The sequence below is a fragment of the Echinops telfairi genome, unplaced genomic scaffold (assembly GCF_000313985.2).
Source record: "Echinops telfairi isolate 266 unplaced genomic scaffold, ASM31398v2 ScPeMD7_4;HRSCAF=17, whole genome shotgun sequence".
In the NCBI taxonomy this organism is placed as follows: domain Eukaryota; kingdom Metazoa; phylum Chordata; class Mammalia; order Afrosoricida; family Tenrecidae; genus Echinops; species Echinops telfairi.
In genome coordinates, this window is record NW_022103900.1 from 24,564,722 (window position 1) to 24,583,098 (window position 18,377).

At 44.2% G+C, this 18,377-nt stretch overlaps 1 protein-coding gene across 1 annotated transcript in view; it reads left to right on the forward strand.

Annotated features, from left to right (window-relative positions):
* The window catches only part of NEB (nebulin), a 247,820-nt gene that overhangs the window by 185,188 nt on the left and 44,255 nt on the right, over nt 1–18,377 (forward strand). The window contains exons 106-118 of the mRNA XM_004703932.2: nt 2,076–2,180; nt 2,834–2,938; nt 3,332–3,436; nt 5,972–6,076; nt 6,274–6,378; nt 7,025–7,129; nt 8,180–8,284; nt 9,553–9,657; nt 11,895–11,999; nt 12,354–12,461; nt 15,246–15,350; nt 17,688–17,792; nt 18,223–18,327. Coding sequence (XP_004703989.1) covers nt 2,076–2,180; nt 2,834–2,938; nt 3,332–3,436; nt 5,972–6,076; nt 6,274–6,378; nt 7,025–7,129; nt 8,180–8,284; nt 9,553–9,657; nt 11,895–11,999; nt 12,354–12,461; nt 15,246–15,350; nt 17,688–17,792; nt 18,223–18,327 — 1,368 coding nt within the window. The remainder of the gene's footprint in view (nt 1–2,075; nt 2,181–2,833; nt 2,939–3,331; nt 3,437–5,971; nt 6,077–6,273; nt 6,379–7,024; nt 7,130–8,179; nt 8,285–9,552; nt 9,658–11,894; nt 12,000–12,353; nt 12,462–15,245; nt 15,351–17,687; nt 17,793–18,222; nt 18,328–18,377) is intronic.

The following is an 18,377-nucleotide window of genomic DNA, read 5'->3' on the forward strand; positions in this document are numbered from 1 at the left end:
CTATATTAATATTCCCGAGTTTGATGGAAAACCATGGAAGAATTACTTTCAGGGTTGTACAACTCCCCCTCCTCCTTCTTCTTTTGGACAACTCTTTTTAATATGGTTGAACCATCGAAGTCTATGATATGCAGATGAAGTGCCAATCAAACTGTTAAAAAAAATTACTTTCAGGCAGGATAGGTCTGAGCATTAAGATTAGGTTAGAGGAGAACTTTAAAAAAATCCTCACTCAGATTTGTGGACATGAATGAGTGCAGTGGAACCATTCTAGAAAGCATGAAAGGTTGGTTTAGGAGATTCTGATAAATAGATGATGGGGCCCTGGTGGTGATGTATTAGAAGAGTGATGGTGATATGTTAGAAGCCCTGGTAGTGATGGGTTAGGCATTGAACTTTGAGCTGCAAGGTTCATGGTTCAAACCCACCAGTTGCTCTGTGGAAGCAACATGAGGCTGTCTACGCCTGTGAAGTTCTACAGTCTCGGAAACTCTGTCGGGTTGTCATGAGTTGGATTCCACTCTCTGCCACTGAGTTGGGTTAGGTTGTGGTTCATGGGTATGCAGAGGGAAAAGGAAGACAGGAAGCTGAACAATAGGAATAGGAAAAGGGAGAACATGTAAAGGACATCATGAAGTGAGAAGCACAGGATTTGTGACCATTTTGACATGCAGGATGAGGGAGGAGGAGTCTTGGATGTGTCCCCTGAGTTTTGGCCTGGGGGACTAGGACAGCAAAGAACCACTTAGCAAAACAGAGAAAATGGGATAAACAGGTTTCAGGGAGGGGTGGGGCATAATATAGGAGTCCTGGGCTAAACCTGGGACTGTTAACCTGCGGGTCAACAATTCGAACCCACCAACCAATCTGAGGCTGAAAAACGAGGCATTCTGGTCCTGCAGAGTTCTACAGTCACAGAAACCAAAAAGGTGCTCTGCAGGATGGCTATGAGTTGGAGCGACTCCAAGGTAGCAGGTTCGGGTTGGGTTAGGGCAGTGGTTCTCAACCTTCATAATGCCGCGACCCTTTAATGTTGTGATGTGGTGGTGACCCCCAACCATAAAATTATTTTCATTGCTACTTCATAACTGTCATTTTGCTACTGCTATGAATCAGGCAACCACTGTGAAAGGGTCATTCGACCCCCAAAGGGGTAGTGACCCACAGGTTGAGAACCGCTGGGTCAGGGAATAAAGTGAAGGGTTCAGTATTGAGCATAATGAGTCATCCAAGTTCAGAAAGTCGTCAAAGATTTGGGCCTGGAGCTCAGGAGAGCCTGAACATGCAGATTTGGAAGTTCTCATTCTGGAAGGGATGGTCTGGTTGAGATAGCCCATCTGTATGAGATGACAGGGGTCAAAGACCCCTAAGCCCTATAGTAGCAGTCTGGGTGGAACAAGAGAGGCATAGAGGTAGGGGAAGAACAAGGAGTACCCAGAAAGATCGGAAGCCCCGAGATGAGAATGGGCAGAGGAAGGCAGAGAAGGGAATTTGAGGAAGGACAGTGCTGAGCAGGAGGAGTTGCTGTGGGTTCCTATGGAGAGCTGTTTTCCAGACTTGGCAATCGTAAAGCCTTAAGGAGAGTAGCTTCATTGGAGCTGTTGGTTGGAAGCCTGATTGTCGTCTTGAGAAATTAGTCAAAAGAGGGGAAAAGGAGAAGGAAAGAGGCTCCTCCTTACAAGGAAGCAGGCCTTTGGCTAGAGAGGAAGCATTGATGGAGGGAGGGGCTTGAGCCAGTGGCTGATAGAGAGAGAGAAGTGGAGGAACAGGAAGGTTTGGAGGTGTGGAAGGGACCCGGATCATTGCTGGAACAGGGTCCAGAAAGCCAGGCAAGGAGGAGACTAAGGACATGGCAGCAAACTTGAATCCCAGCCAGACTCTAGAGTGCCTCTCACTTTGATAGAAGGAGAAACATAAATAGCAGCAAGGACCGAGAGGTAAATAAATTGTAGGCTCCTTGGACAGAAGCTGTGGTGGTTGCCGTGGGCAGGGCCCTGCTTTCTCTCTTGAGTAATTGGTAACGGCGCCTGCAACTGGCAGAGCAGAAATGGAGGTGACGACCGGTGTCTGTTTAGTTGGTGTACAGAGCTTCGGGCAAGAAGCAAAAGTCGATCTTCACTTCAATTCCTGACACGCCTGATCTTTTACGAGCCAAGCGAGGGCACAAGCTGCAGAGTCAGGTAAGACCTCGGACTAACAGGCGCACGAACCTTCACACACACACACACACACACACACACACACACACACACACACACACCTGTCCCCTGCACGAGCCTGAGCAGACAGACGCTCACGCTTGTTTGCCCTCCATGCAGCCTCACGCCTCTTAGCACGGCCGAGCTGTGTGCGCTCGGTCACCGTAACTGACGCGGTGTGGTGCGTGAGCAGTTCTTTTCAGTTCTGAGTGCTCCACAACTTTTGTCACCACCATGGACTCTAGGTAGTGAGAAGCACTTGTTCCAGAGGACTTGTTTGTTGTCCACAGACAAATGATAACACATTCCGTGTTTTCAGGGAAAAGATTTAAAAGTACTATGTGCAGAGCGCTAGCAGAGCCATCTCGTTCTGTTCCCATTTTTAAAATATCATTGGATCGCTCCCCAGCCCAAACACTGGTTAGCTTGAGTGGGTTTCTTTGTGTTCCCCAAAGTGAGATATGTACACAGAGAAATGAACAGAAGCACAAAAGGTGGGGGGGGGCATACACAACAACAAAGGGACAACAAAAAGCAGACACTCCCTCCCATTTAAGGGGCAAACATGAATGAAGAAGACTGAATTCAAATGTTTCAACGCCATAACCTCTCTCGGTCATTTTCTGATGATTTAGTATCTGTATGTTGAACTTGCCACCAAAGAGAGACCTCATCATCACGCTGGCAACCAGACCACAGCCTTGAAGCATGCTAAAGAAGTCAAGGACATGGTCAGCGAGGTAAGGTGGGGATTTGGTAATGAGGCACCAGGCTAGAGGGGGAAAAAAAAAATATATATATATATATATATATATATACATATATATACACACACACACACACACAATGTATTTTTAATATATATATATATATCCTAAATGTATTTTATATATATATATATGTCCATACTTGTTAAAGCCACTATCTACTTCCTCTGATCGGAGAAGACATTGCTATAAATTGGACTCAGCATTTGCAAGACACAGAAGGCAAAGCTATTCTTTTCAACGATACATTACGTTCCTTGGCTAGATAGTGTGACTGGGGTGTGAACTGGGAGGGATGAAAGAAGCCTGGAAAGTTAAAAACTGCATTGAAAAAGGTTTCTCTTTGTCTTCCATTTCACTCCTTAGAAAAAGTACAAGATCCAGTATGAGAAGATGAAGGACAGATACACCCCAGTTCCAGATACACCAATCCTGATCAGAGCCAAGAAGGCCTACTGGAACGCCAGTGATGTAGGTGCCTCTCCCTGCGCTCGCCTTCCCCAGGGCAAGGGTGGTGCAAGGGTTGCAGTCACACCCGTAGTACAAGGTCCCAAACGATGGGTGGGGTGGGGTGGGGAGAGGGACAAAATGCAGGCACAAACTATCTAGCATAACGTCAGGCAATGTAGCTAAAGTGTGCTGAAAGATGCGAAAAGCCTGTTCTTCTTATTGCTCTTCTGGGCAAAAAACGTGATCCTTGGTCCGTAACTATTCCTTAAAAGCACTTCCCTGGGATTGTTGTCAAGCAGTTGTTACTTATTCATAAAATTCTGGGCTTGCAGCCAGTCCAACATGGATCCCAATCCTGATGCTATCACTGGCTTCCTGTCTGTAGTTTCCCTCTGTATAATTTGCCCAATTATTCTGAGACTTTGGTTTCTCATATGTGGAATGAGGGTAACTGTGATCCTTAAATTAAGACTCAATGCATATGCCATTGTGAGCACAGTGTGAGACTCAGTGACACCCAGAAACCTTTGTTCCTGCCTCCTCTCATTGCCTACACACAGAACCTGTGGGTGGCACTTGAATTAGAATGAACATGAGCAGACGTTTATTTCCTATACCACATGATCAAGGAAAAGCTTGTCTTTTGTTTACTTGTTTATTTATGCATGTATGTATGTATTTATTTTAAGGCTATCTTTTAAAGGTGATCAGATCTCCTGTTAATGAAGATATGAGAGCAGCCAAGGATTAGAAGGCCAACACTTAGCAATTTTATGTCTCTGCTCCCAACTCCAAAGGCAGTGGACCCAGAAAGCCGGAATTGGGAACACTAGAGAAGGCTGGCACGGTTGGGACTTAAACCAATCTGAAAGCCAGCTCCATAACCCCTCAGTGTAATCACATAGCTGGAAGATCTCAAAGCAGCTTAAGGTCATCGAAGTGATCCCTAAGCAGAAATGCGAGAGGGTACAGCAAATTGGAACAATAGCTCAGTTTCATGATTTCTGTTATGAAATTGTCATGTGGAACTGAGGGGACCCTGCTAGCTGCAAAGCAGGCATATGCAGTTCATGATTAAAATATAAGCTGAAATATTACTTAATGGGCACTGATTTGTGTTTGGGACGATGACATTTTGGAGGGGAAACTAGATAGCGGTGACTGGCCCAACATAATCAATGTGATTCATATCACATAACAGTACACTGAAGTCTAGTTGAGACAAAAATTTTGTGTGATATTTTATGATAATGTTTAAAGTTAAAAACCAGAGTGAATAAACGAAGTCACACACACACATTAAAAACAAACAAAAACACCCTTACTGCCACTGACTCCCTTTCCAACTCATAGAAACCCTGAACAACAGACCAGAACTGCCCTGTAAGCTTCCAAGACTGTACTTCTTTATGAGAGCAAAGATCTTCACGTACTGCTGACCTTGTGGTTCGCAGCCCAGTGCATAACCCACTATGTCACCAGGGGTCCTACAGCCATGTGCGCGCGCGCGCACACACACAGAAAGAAAATGATACACTCCCTTCAGACCTACCTTGTGGCATAGTTTTAGTCTTCTTCAGGCACCCCTCCCTTTATCACTTCAAGGTTATCCTTGACATGAATTTGAACTCAGCCTAATTCTCACCACAGAATGACAGTGGCTGCCACCCAGTGAAATTTGTCCCATCGGGCAGCCCCCTTGGTGGCTTTGTCAGTGTCACGCCGCTGATGGACTTAATCTTTAAACAGCCCCAGGAAACAGGAGTGGCATCTGTCACGTAGTCCAGTGTGCGTGTCAGGGCTCTCCACAGGAATCATATGACAAGCCTGCTGGGAAACAGAGTAACCAACCCAAAGAAATGACACCTTTTCTTTGCTCAAAAAGAGAAGACCTGTGTTTGCAACTGAAATAGGCTGCTCAGAGAAGTGCCCGTCTTGTGCGGATGGCATGAATTTGGCACGATGTTCGTAGGTGAACATCAGGACTGTTTTCTTTCGAATTTAATGATGTTTGGGGTCGAACTAGAATAAAATTACAGGATTGTGTTGCAAAGAAGTCATTTTAATCCCAGTAGCTAGAAGCTCAATCTCTCTTCTCTGTCTGTGCCCATTGATGCCTTAGGTTCAATGAGATATTTCCTCGGTTGGTTTCTTCACCAAACCCAGTCTTTCATTTTTTGCTTGTTTTATATTTAAATAAATCTTTTGTTTTAAATCTACAGGGCATTTGGGAAGATAGTACAGAGTTCTCATAAAGTCCCACACCCTCCTCCCGTTGTTACCACCTGACTTTACCTTTGTACTTTTGTCACAACTAATAACCAGTGTTGATATGTTCCTATCAACTAAGCTTTTGACTGTTCTTGAAGTTCATTAGCTCTTCCTAATTCCTTTTCTTTCCCATCTCTCTCTCAGGATCTGAAATACGCTTTTTAATCTGGTGAATAACCTAAGAGAGAAAACTCAACAGTGTCCAAGTTAAAAAGAGCTCAGTTACCTGGTTTAGTAATTTTTCATAATCCATGTGCCTTCTCTCCCTCCCGCCCCCCCATCCAGCTACGCTACAAAGAAACGTTTGAAAAAACTAAAGGGAAGTATCACACTGTGAAAGACGCTCTGGACATCGTTTATCATCGCAAAGTCACAGATGACATCAGTAAAGTACGTCCCTAAACGCTTCTATGTGTGGTCACTACAAAACCCACCATCGAAAAAAATTAATAAAATTAATTATTTTTTAAAAACCCCAAACCCCACCATCATTTGTTGGTTTTGAAGCATCCTCCCATGTCTAAGACTGCCTGCTATAGTTTGAGTTTGGGCAAAACTTTACAGCTGCCTTTGTGTTTTGTCCCTAGGTGAAATACAAGGAGAATTACATGAGCCAGTTGGGAATCTGGAGGTCCATTCCTGACCGCCCAGAGCATTTCCACCACAGGGCAGTCACCGACGCAGTCAGTGATGTGAGTCTCGAAACCTTTCATGTTTACATCTAGATCCTTATTCTCCTGTGAGCCATCAAGCCAAACACTGCGGCACAGCTGTTTAAACACGGGGCTAGAATTTAGATCTTATGTATGGATAGTGAAATCATAAAGTTCAATTTCTCAATGAGCGAACTTCAACTTGGATGAGAGAATATGTTCAAATGTATAAACCTATTTTCCTTGTAAATCTATGATATCATATTACATGACTAGAAATGATTTGCTCATCTAAGAAATTGCCTGCTTTGGGTCAGAGGAAGGGACCGCTTGTGGGATGACTGAGGCACACAGCAATGCTCCTCTAGAAAGAGCTCTCAGCTTTTCCAGATGAAAACACAGCTACCAAACAAACTATATACTCCCTAGGAAGCTATGCCTATTAAACTGAAATCCCTTTAACTAGTATTAAAAATGAAAAATTCTGGACACTGTATAGAAGTATATCATAAAATGAACAAAATCAGTATTACTGAAAACTACTTTTAAGTAATGTTTTAAACATTGGATTATTCCATGTGCTTTAGGTCAGTGCTTCCATTTGTCCCACTGCTCTCGATACTATTGGGGAAACTATTTGGAGATAGTCTCTTAAATTTTTGTGATGTTATGCTTCTTCTCCTAGGTAAAATATAAACAAGATTTGACCTGGCTGAAGGGCATTGGCTGCTATGCCTTTGACACCCCTGACTTAACTCTGGCCGAAAAGAACAAGACTCTCTACAGCAAGGTACACCTACTCAAGGAGAATGATCACATCCGTCCAACACACACTTGACCCACAGAAGACACTCTCACTGCCATTGAGATGATGCTGAGAGAGGGACCCCTCTGTGGGTTTCCGAGACGGTAACTGTTTACCGGATTAGAAAGCCCAGTCTTTCTCCCTCGGAGCTGCTGGTGATTTTAAACTGCTGACCATTTGGATCGCAGCCCAGCATGGAACCACTAGGCCACCAGGGTGCCACAAAATACATTAGCCCTGAGGAAATACCTCTCCATATTTTCATCCTGCTATTCATTTCTAGACTCTACGGTTGGAAAAAAATACTCAGTTGTTCACTCTCCTTAGAAATTTGGTTCATACTTGAATTTGATGTCGTCTCAGTACAAGTCCATATAGCCCTACAAGAATTCTTCTCTTTTTATATAGGAAACTTCAAAAAGTTCGTGGGAAAGTCTAATTGAAAGATAATGGCATGTTCCTACAAATTTTTTTAAATCCTTTCATGTCACTGGACAGTTCACCCTGTTAGAACTGATAAAATTTTAAGCATAAAGGGGAATTTGTTTTGTTCTACAAGTTTGATATGTGACTTGGGACAAATCACTTAATTTTTATAGGCCTCGTTTTCCTATTTACAAAACAGCATTTGGATTCGCTCAAAGTGGGCTCAATTTGACCTGCAGGTCATAGTTAATCAACCTCTTCTCTAAAATGTATGATTACCTGATTTAAGATTTGATTACTTGGAAAACTGTATTTATGTTAGTGGACTGAAATCCGTCTTTAAGTATACATTTAAAAATACTCTCAAAGGGGGGGCATAATCACTAAAGTAACAGAAACAAAAATTAAATTGATAGATGTGTGACATCCACTCAATACCATTTTTGGTATATAGACTGAGGCAACCCCCCATTGCCTTAGGAGGTAGGATAAGAATCATCAAATGTTGCTTGTTTTCTGTATAAATTAATTGACACAATTATAGAAGACAAATGTCTCACTCTTAAGACAACCACAGCCTGCAAAATAACCACTTTCTCTTTTCTCTAGTACAAGTATAAAGAGGTGTTTGAAAGGACGAAGTCAGATTTCAAGTATGTTGCTGACTGTCCAATCAATAGACACTTCAAGCATGCAACTCAATTGATGAACGAGGTATGTATGACCCATTAAACCTATGTCATTCCTCGACATCTGTAGCGATAAAGACCAAATATATAAAATGTCATGAAAGCCATGCTAAATATTCATTTAGATTTGGAAAGGCCCTAGGTTGTCACTGCTCAATGTCCTCTGCAGAAACCAGGAATAAGAGCACGTGAAACAGCCTTCCAGTGCAGAGCCCACAGCCATCTGCCCCTCTGCTTGCACTGACACAGGGCAGCGTGGCTCTGTTGGTGACAAGACCCAGGATGCAAGGGGTTTGCTATGAGCTGAGCTCCTTAAATATAGTATTTCAAAGAACTGAGAGGCCCACAAATCCCAGGTTATTTTACTATCTTCTCTAAGGGCCTCAAAATGGCAGTGGTTGGTTAAGCCACCCCTAAGGGCACATCTGTAACTTCTCATTCTTATTCACTGCCATTTTTACTCCCACGAATGTTGGTCCAGAAAAATAGCCATTTGTCACCCAAAATTTTCCTTTATATTCTACCCAGTTTTCCCCTGTGATCATCTTAGCAATAATTGAAGTTATTTTTTGCACAAGCGTACTGAACTACTATGACTGAAATATAAATGACTCTAAGCACCGAAACTGTGAATTTTTATTAATTTTTAGTACCATATTTCATTTCTTATTTTCCCAGGATTTATAAATGAACCAGAAACAAAGTTAGAATATTAGTAAACGGTCCTTGGGAGTGAACATGTAGCCACGGGCATATTTGCTTCGGTGCAGGACTTCATTGTTGTTTAATTGTATCTAGTTTATTTTCACTAGATTCCCAGAGTGGATGACGCTGAAGGATCACTGTCCGTGACTTCCGAGAGACAATCTTGATATTTTTTCAAAATATCTTTTTAAAAGGATTTCTCCACCTCTTTGATAGTCAAGTAAATGAACTGGGCTGGGGAGACTCTTAGCATTTGTCCTTTAATGTTTCAGCATCAGATGTGCTTTTTGATTCTCATAAACTTAACCAGTCACCCTATGGCATGGGAGTCATTTGTTTTAAATACAATGTAAGATCCAGCCTTGCTAGTGGCATGGGCTATAAAGCTGGAAAGTATGTAAGCACATTTTCTCTAATGTCACCAGTCCTTAAGCAGATATACCCCAAGCCCCAGTCTTTTCCAGGCCTGCCCCGTTCATTGGGAGCCATTAGAAATGGCATGATTCTGACCCTAGTGTGTTTACCTTGGGACATTTTCATGTAATTAAAATTGTATGCTTGATTTAATCTGATATGATGTTTGAGCAGAAAAAATACCGGGCTGATTATGAGCAGCGGAAAGATAAATACCACCTGGTGGTTGATGAGCCTAGACATGTGCTGGCTAAGACCGCAGGCGAGCAGATCAGCCAGGTACTGTGTGCGGCTGGCTGGCCAGCCCCAACCGGACTGTGCGCCAAGTTTCTCACGAGATGTCGTCCCGTCTGCTGCAAGGATGTCATAGGTCCTGCCTATGATATTAGACTGTTCTGTTTCCAAGTTCTCTGTGTAGCCACCCAAAAAGCCCGTGAGCTATTTGAGTGCGCCAGTCCATGCTCTGTGTCCTCACGTATGCTGTGGTGAACATGAACAAGACAGGGGAGGAAGGGCCCCTTTGTAGTCTGCAGCTTCCTCAGGAGGTACCAACCCGAAACAAAGAAGCAAACGAATGTAAAGAAAGAGACTATGCAGTTTACTGTATTTGTCTCCTTCCTATGATGCCTTCTCGCCTATAAGGCATTTGGGGACGTCACATACAAGAGACCCACCTGTATCGTTCTCTGTTGACAAGGTCCATGAATAGTTAACTGCAAGCCCAGGAGTCACGATCATGCCCTTGCTGTGTTCACCACACTGTATGTGAGGACAGAAAGTGTGTCTGCCGACACCTCTGCACTCAGAGGTGATGGGGACGTAGAGCCATGTTCTTTTTTTGTCTTCATAAGTCTCTTTTGTGCTTCACTGCTCTTTGCATGGACAGAAAAAATATAAGTCTAGCGCCAAGATGCTTCTGCGACATGGATGTAATGAAATTCTGCGTCCAGATATGTTGACTGCCCTCTACAACACACACATGTGGAGCCAGGTAATGCCTGATGCGATGTGGAGAAGGTGGCTTAGGAACCTTTGGGTGCATCCACTTTTAGGCTGTCATGGATTGCCCCTCCCCGCCCTGCTCCATGCTGGTCTCATAGGATAAAGCTGCCTCTGTAGCCATTCCTTGTAAGGGAACTGTGCCTGTGGCCAGCGTGCTGTTCCTGTAGCCGGAGTGATGCTGCTGCCGCCGCCATCACCTATCTGCACGGTGGCAGTGGACCACCATTCAACATTTTGGAACGCTTTCCGATTTAATTTTCCAAATTGGCATGACATACTTTTTTTTCCCTTTCAGTATATGCCCCCAAGAAATAGATTCCTTAGAGACTAAGGGTATTAAGTAAACGGAACAGCATTTAAAAGGTCTGAGTATTTAAGGTTCTCCTCTAATTTTCCATTGTGTTATTATCACAACGGTGCCATTTGAGAGGAATGAAGGTTCTAATGAAGCTCTTTGATATTGTCCATATTCATGGAGCGTCTTGAATTGGATGCTGAATTTTCTAGGTTCTTAATGGAACGTGGCAATGAATCTAGTCTTACACACACTTCTAACAATGCTGAAACAAATGCCTTCTTCCCGAAAGGCTAATGGAAGTTCACTGTCAGTAACTTCCTAGGAAGTTTCCATCACAGAATGGAATATAAATTTGGAATAGCAGCAAATAGTGACCATTGGTTAACTACAAAATACACAGCCAATAGAATAGCATTGTCCCCACATTTAAAAGGTTTTACCCAGTATTTTGAACTGGCAGCTTGTTTCATCATTTTAGCTTATCAAATGAATAAGTGGATGAAGTGGGGAGGAGCTCTGTCTATGAACATTCTACGGGCCTGAACTTGGTCTTCGCCCTGATACAACCATCAAATAGCTGTGCATGAATTGTTGCTAGCTCCTTGTATCTGTACTACTTAAAGCAGCTTGTGTGCATGCAAAAAAAAAAAAAAAAAGAGGTGGGGGGGTGTTTGGGGTCATTTTGATCTAGAAAAGACAAAAACAAACACAATTTTAAATGTGATAAATTCTTCAAACTCATTGTTATATACTCCTGTTGAGACCTGATGTTGGAAAATAAGAGACCAAACATCCTCGACGCAGCATGCTATCAGGCAACCAGTAGTGGCCAGAGTCCAAAGAACAGGGCCCAGGTCTGCTGCTGAGATGCACTCCGTGACCGTGGCCTTGGCTCGTCCTCTCACCTCTCCTGGTCCTAAGCACCCATGGGTTTCAAACACGTTAAAGTGTGCAAAGTGGCATTTTAAAATGTCATTGTGTTCTTGGATTATTTGCTCACTGCATTTACCATTGCTATTGCATACAGATTCAAATCACACATTGCCAGCTACCATTCTAAAAGAATGCCACCATGGCCCCATCACCTACACCTGTGACATAGAAGAATCCTATTTGCTACACAAACATAATTTTCTCTCAAGAAGAAAATTTGATTCCCCAGAACCCTCAAATTCGATTTCTTATATGTTAACTCTTGCTTCCCTTTAAAACTTAGATCAAGTACAGGAAAAAATATGAAAAATCAAAAGACAAGTTCACCTCCATTGTGGACACGCCAGAGCACCTTCGGACTACGAAAGTTAACAAGCAGATCAGTGATGTAAGTACCAGAGATGCTGGGTGGTCTCTCAAACTTGGGGCATTTGCAAAAGCATCGGTGTGTTTCAGGTTGTCACAATGCATGGGGGACTCTACTGCCATTTAGAGGGTGGAAGTCGGGGAGTCTAAATGTCCTGTTATGCACAGGAGCCTTCTTTCCTAAGAATGAACTGCTTCCACCAAATGGACGGACACCGCTGCTGAAAAACTCTGGGGACTTGGTGGAGAGGCTGGGACCACCTGTTAAACACATAGGATCGCGTTTCTGTATACTTGCTTTCTTTTGAAAGGTTGCATTTACCTTGTAAATTGAGAAACCTAACCTTGTGTCCTTCTGCTTCTTAACTGCCTTCAGATTCTGTATAAACTGGAATACAACAAGGCCAGACCCAGAGGCTACACTTCAATCCACGACACCCCCATGCTGCTGCACGTCCGCAAGGTTAAGGATGAAGTCAGTGATGTAAGCTTCCCTCTTCTTGTCCTCTTTTCCTTGAGATGCAAGGAGCTCTCGTCCAGTTACTGAATGCTGCATAACAGCTACCCTAAAACTTAACGACTTCAAACAGCAAGCGCTGTATTCTCCTCATCAGTTGACTGGGTGCAGCCGAGTGTTTCTACTCAGTGGGACGGTAGCAGGCATCCAAGGCTCATCTGTGCCAAGACATCCAAGATTGCCCGCTCACATGGCTCATTGATATGGCTGTTGGCTGAGAGGTTGGCCGACGTATAGATGGGAACCCCTACCTCCGACCTCCATTTGGCTTGGACCTCTCATAACATAGTGGTTGGGTTCCAAGAGGCAGGAGTAGAAGCTTCCAGAGCAGTGAAGGTCTAGTCCCACAGTAACACATTGTCATTTCCTCCATAGTCCCCATGCCTTGCCATCCACCCAGATCCAAGCACCACTTCTTGATACACCTTAATGTGGGCAGACTCACGTTGCAGAAGGACATGGGGACAGGAGAGAGTGTCGAGGTCATCTTGAGAAATGTGGTGTGCTGTCTCCTTTGCTCTTGACTGGAAGGAGCCAGCCAGGCGTTCCATTCCAGTGCTATGAATTTAGCGAGCAAACGTATTCATACGTATTCACATTTACAGCTCGAGTCTGGTTTAACGCTATCCTCATTTGGGTTGAAAAGAATCAGATCTGATTTTTAAAAGAACTCCGTGGCTACATGAGCTGCTGGACACCGGAAAGAATAATAAAGGCAACTACGTAGAACTTCTGTCTATACCAAAGCTCAACTGGGACTGCTATTCAGGGATTCTTTGATAGACGAGTGAACATGTACATACTCCTGACCCCAAGTCACCCTGAAAACCGTTAAATGTGCTCAGAAGAAGAGACATATGAGAATATTGTATGAATATGAAACTAAGTATTGACACTTAAATATGAATCTCAAGTGTTTATCAGCATCTGTGAGGTTGATCGCTCACCTGGAATAGCTCACTCCTTATTGTACATAAATACATGATACCTCCATCTACCTAATCTTTGTTCATTATAAGAATAACCTAGAATATTGATAACGAATGTCAAGTCTGAGGCATTTCCTCTAAATACTGATTTACTGCATATTATGGATTTACTATATTTTGTGTCCCCCAAATTTTGTATTATAAATCCTAAACTCTCAGCCTATGGTTATAATCACACTTGGGAACTGGTTGTTGGTTCTTTACAAGAGGCAGGCTTAGGTGCCGGTGCAGTTTGGGTCAATCTCTTCAAAGGTAAAGGGGGCCTGTGGGGAATGAGGGCATCTAGATGTTGAGCCACATGCAGATCTCCCAGGCATCAGGACACAGAAGCGTTGAAGACATTTGCTCACAAAGTTTCAGGGTTCTCGTTCTTTCCATGCTGCTGCTTCTGTTCCGGTTGTTTGGCTGCTTTTCCCCGCTTGTATTCTCGTCTTTGGTCGCGGATGGATCTGAACTGTCTGGTTTCATTTAGATGATTATTTAGAGGAGCACAGTCATTGTGGGAAATGTTTATTTCATGAGTCAATTGGTCATTTGACTGAAAGGTGCCCTCCAAGAGTGGGTTGAGTTCCTAGTTTAAAGGGTCTCCCACGACTGCAGTCTCGGGGATTCCTCTGGGTTCTACTGGTCCTATAAGTCTAGCTTTTTTTTTTTTAAGGAATTTTCATTTTGTCCTACATTTTTCTCCCATTCTATCTGGGATCACCAGTTGTGTCCCTAGTGCTCGTGGGCTAGTCATGGTGGTCACAGCCAGGCCCATCTAGTTCTGATCTCATGGTGGAACTGTGGTTTCTGTAGACGATTTTCTTCTTTGAGTTTTTGGTTTCCTTCTTCCTCTTTTGCTCCGGACAATTAGAAGCCAGTAGTTTTATCTGAGATGGTCACTCAAAAGTTTTTAAGATTTCGGAAGCAACTCATCAGATTAGGATATAAAATATTATCATATGAACTCTACTGTACCAATTGACCAAGCTGCCCCACAGAATTATGTTCCTAAGCCCTCAAACCCCGTAAACCAATACTATGATATATGTGCTACGTGTAGAAAGTAACTATAACAGTCTCCGCAATGTGCTTTATTTTATATATGAATATATATATATATCTAGCACACATAGACATGTATATACATATATCTGGAGATACAGCTATATATGCACATTCATATATTTACGTGTGCCTTCCGTACTTCGGGCATATTATCAAGAGAAATCAGCCCTTGGACAAGGACAGCATGCTTGGGAAAGTGGAGGGGCAGGGAAGAAGAAAACCCTTAATAAGATGGATTGGCATAGGGGCTGCACCAGTGGACTCAACAGAAGAACAATGTGAGGCTGGTGCAGGAGTGGTTGGTGTTTCCTTCTGTGGTCCATAGGGTTGCTATGAGCCAGAACCGACCCAACGGCACCTAGCAACAAGACGTACATATGCCATACATCTCCATCAATGTGACCACACACTGACCCTTTCTTGAAATCAGATTTCCTGTCCTCTACCCTACCCTCCGATCACCTTAAGGATCAATGGCATATTATGTTATAGGGATCTTCTTAGATTTTTTGTTTTGTTTTAAGTCCTGAGTCTTGCAGTTAGTGATTACAGAGTCAGCACCAACTCCTGGCAACCTTTTGAAGAGTAGAACAGAACAAAATGGTCCCCCATCCAGAGCTGTCCGCACGATCCTTGGCCTGTTTGCACCCACTGGAAACCCTAAGTAGACTGCTATAAAAAATTAACCTTCCCACTGTGTTTCCCCTGACAGCTGAAATACAAAGAAGTTTACCAAAGAAATAAATCCAACTGCACCATTGAGCCAGATGCTGTTTACATCAAAGCAGCCAAGGATGCCTACAAAGTCAACACCAACGTAAGTGCGAGAGCTCTGAGGGCCCCAGGGGGCCTTTGGCAACTTCTGCTGGGCATGTGGCCTCAGTTCCCTTCTCTTCAGGGGGTTGAGCTGCAATGAGTTCAGATCGAGAGGTAGGAAGGCCCCAGGAACATGAGTCATGAGGCTGACTCTAAAGGCAGCCTTCAGGTCTAACAAAGGAGCTGGGGAAAGAGCAAGGGTGATATAAGTCCGTGCCTCTGTGTTTCCACCACTGCCTTTGAATCAGGTGGCTGAGAAAGGGATTTTCTTCAAAAATACAGATGGTGGAGCAGTTCGGCTCTGTTTTCTAGGGTCCCTGTGAGTCAGAATTGACTCCATGGTAGTGAGTTTGGGTTTGGGTGGGCACAGAGTTAGCATGCTGAGCAAAGGCTGGCTTCTCTTCACCCAGAAGCCCCTCGGAAGAAAGAGCTGGTGACCTCCGTGTCTGTTATTGCTCCCCCTAGGGCTCACCTCTGGTCACAAATTCCAGAGTACAGGTTCCAAAATCTCTGTGGCCTACTGCCCCTTCTCAGAGGACAAATTACTTAGCTCCCCCTGGTAATTAAACACTTTTGTCCTGTAACCAATAATCCAGGGTAAGGTGTAGGTACCTGCTTTTGCAGTCCCCCTGGATAGTTCCAGAACCACCTTGGGAAGCACTGCTTCTTCTGAAAGAGGAAGCCAGCCAGCCATTGGTGCTGTCAGGATTTGGCGGCACCTAGACCCTAGACTCCCTGCCTTGATTCACGTCTTTGTGGTCTTAAACACTCAGTTAGCATCTTACGCCCTCAACCATGGAAACATTTTTGTGCATTTGGATGAGCACTGACTTATTTAGAAATATTTATACATGATTAGTGTAATGAAACGATGATAAGCCAACCAATTGCCCACTAGCCCCAGAGATGCTATGTATCATTCGTGTCTACAAACTGCAGTGCCTTTAGAAGCTGACAGGAGGCTCAACCATGGCTGAAAATGGATTGGGTCGAGGTAGAGATGTGGGATAAAGCAAATGCAGTTAAATGTGTACTGTAGAATCCAGGTGGTGGGTATATGAAAATTGTCTGCTATATTATTTTTATTTTTTATCTGCTATATTCTTGCAACTGTTTCGTATGTTTGAATTTTTTAATAATGAAATTTTAAAAACATCAAATTGTATATGTAGGGTGTTTGCATTTTATTGTGTATAAGTAGAGCCTCGGTTTAAAAAGAGGACCAAAAAAAGAAAGAAAGAAAGAGTTGACAAAAAATGTACCTGCTAGGACAAGCCCTTCCAAGAACTTTCAAACTCTATGCGCTGTCCTGACTGAACAAAACCCTTCCGGGCCGCAGTTAGCCTGGAGCAGCCACTCGCCAGCCCTCGTGAAAGTTTAGCAAACGCACAAGCACCTCCAAAACCAGACTGCCGGCTCTGGCCCCCCACTCCGCCCTTCTTGATCGGTCTCATCCAGGGCAGGTTCCTTAGTCCACCCAAGGCAGTTCCTCCACTGTCCAGCTCATGGGGTTTTTAGAAAGCTTCAATGATCTGGTATTTGGAGACCACTTAGAAAAGTGCCCAGTACACATTCAATACCCAAAGGTTTGAAACGCTTTTGAAAAGGAAGAAGAAAAACGAATGAAGCCCGAACTTAAAAACGGAAAAGAACTCAGCTTGAAGGAGCACTGCCCGAGTCAGCTGGTGGAGTCATTTCCCCTAGGGGCATTGACGTCTTGCATCCTCTTTCTATTCCCGAGCCCCTGGGTGGGCAAGCCGGAGATCCGTTAGGCTGCTGGCCATGAGGTCAACAGTTAGAACTCACAGCTGCTCCCAGGGAGGGAGACGAGGCAATTTCCTCCTATGAAGATTCTGCTCCGTCCTATGGGGTCCCTGTGAGCCAGAAGTGACTCAGTGGCAGTGAGTTTGGGTTTGGGTGGGCACAGAGTTACCATGATAACCAAAGGTTGGCAGTTCTCTTCACCCAGAAGCTCCTGGGAAGAAAGGGCGGGTGGCCTACACCCCACACCTAGCCCATGACAGTCTCATGTAGCACAGTTCTACTCCGACACACATGGGATCGCCAGGGGTCAGCTGACTTGACAGCAAACTGATTTTTTTTTTTAATCAGCTTTATTTTAATTTTATCTGGTAGGACCAAAGGATCCTACCAGATAACCTCTTGTGTGACCGACAAGCTGCAAAAATTATGCAGGAATGTTTATTGGGGCTCACGCTTGCCGTTAGAATTGGTATATTCAAATGCAAGATGAGTCCCTGTGTGCTGTGTGTGCTTATAAAAGTTCCACTTACTGAATCTTGGAATTTCTTTTTATCTTGTTAAAAAAAAAAAACAGCTGGACTACAAAAAGCTGTATGAAGCGAACAAAGCCCACTGGAAGTGGATCCCTGACCGACCGGACTTCCTCCAAGCAGCCAAGTCATCCCTGCAGCAGAGCGACGTAAGAGAGGAGAGGAGAAACCCAAGTCATCCTCCGCCTTAATACCCCCCACCTTAATACCCCCCCACCCCCCGTGGTGTATGCTCAACCCTAGCTCCACAAAGCATAGTAGTAGGCTCGTCAGGAGAGGAAGAACCTGCTCAGGCAGCTGATGAGGCCCTGGAGCCTGCTATCCCGTAGCTGAGCTCAGACCCAAAGGGGTCAGAGCCTTAACAGGGTGGGGAGAACAGAGTGGGAGAGCAAGCGAGTACGGTTTTGTCCTGGAAGCTGGGTAGGAAGTAGGAGCCCAGTAGGCAGTAAGGAGTCTGGGAAGCCCCTCCTCTCGTTCCCGTAGAAAGACCTCACATGTGTCCCTTAGCCTTGGATTTCATCTCATGCCCACTGTCCTCCTGCCCCTTCCCCCACCTTCTTTGCCTTCCTTCTCTGACAGTTTGAGTACAAGCTGGACCGCGAGTTCCTCAGGGGTTGCAAGCTTTCCGTCACTGATGATAAAGACATGGTGCTGGCCCTGAGGAATTCTTTGATCGAAAGTGATGTAAGTCCCGCACGCCTTCTATCTTCTGCACCCCGTTTCCTAGAGTCTTG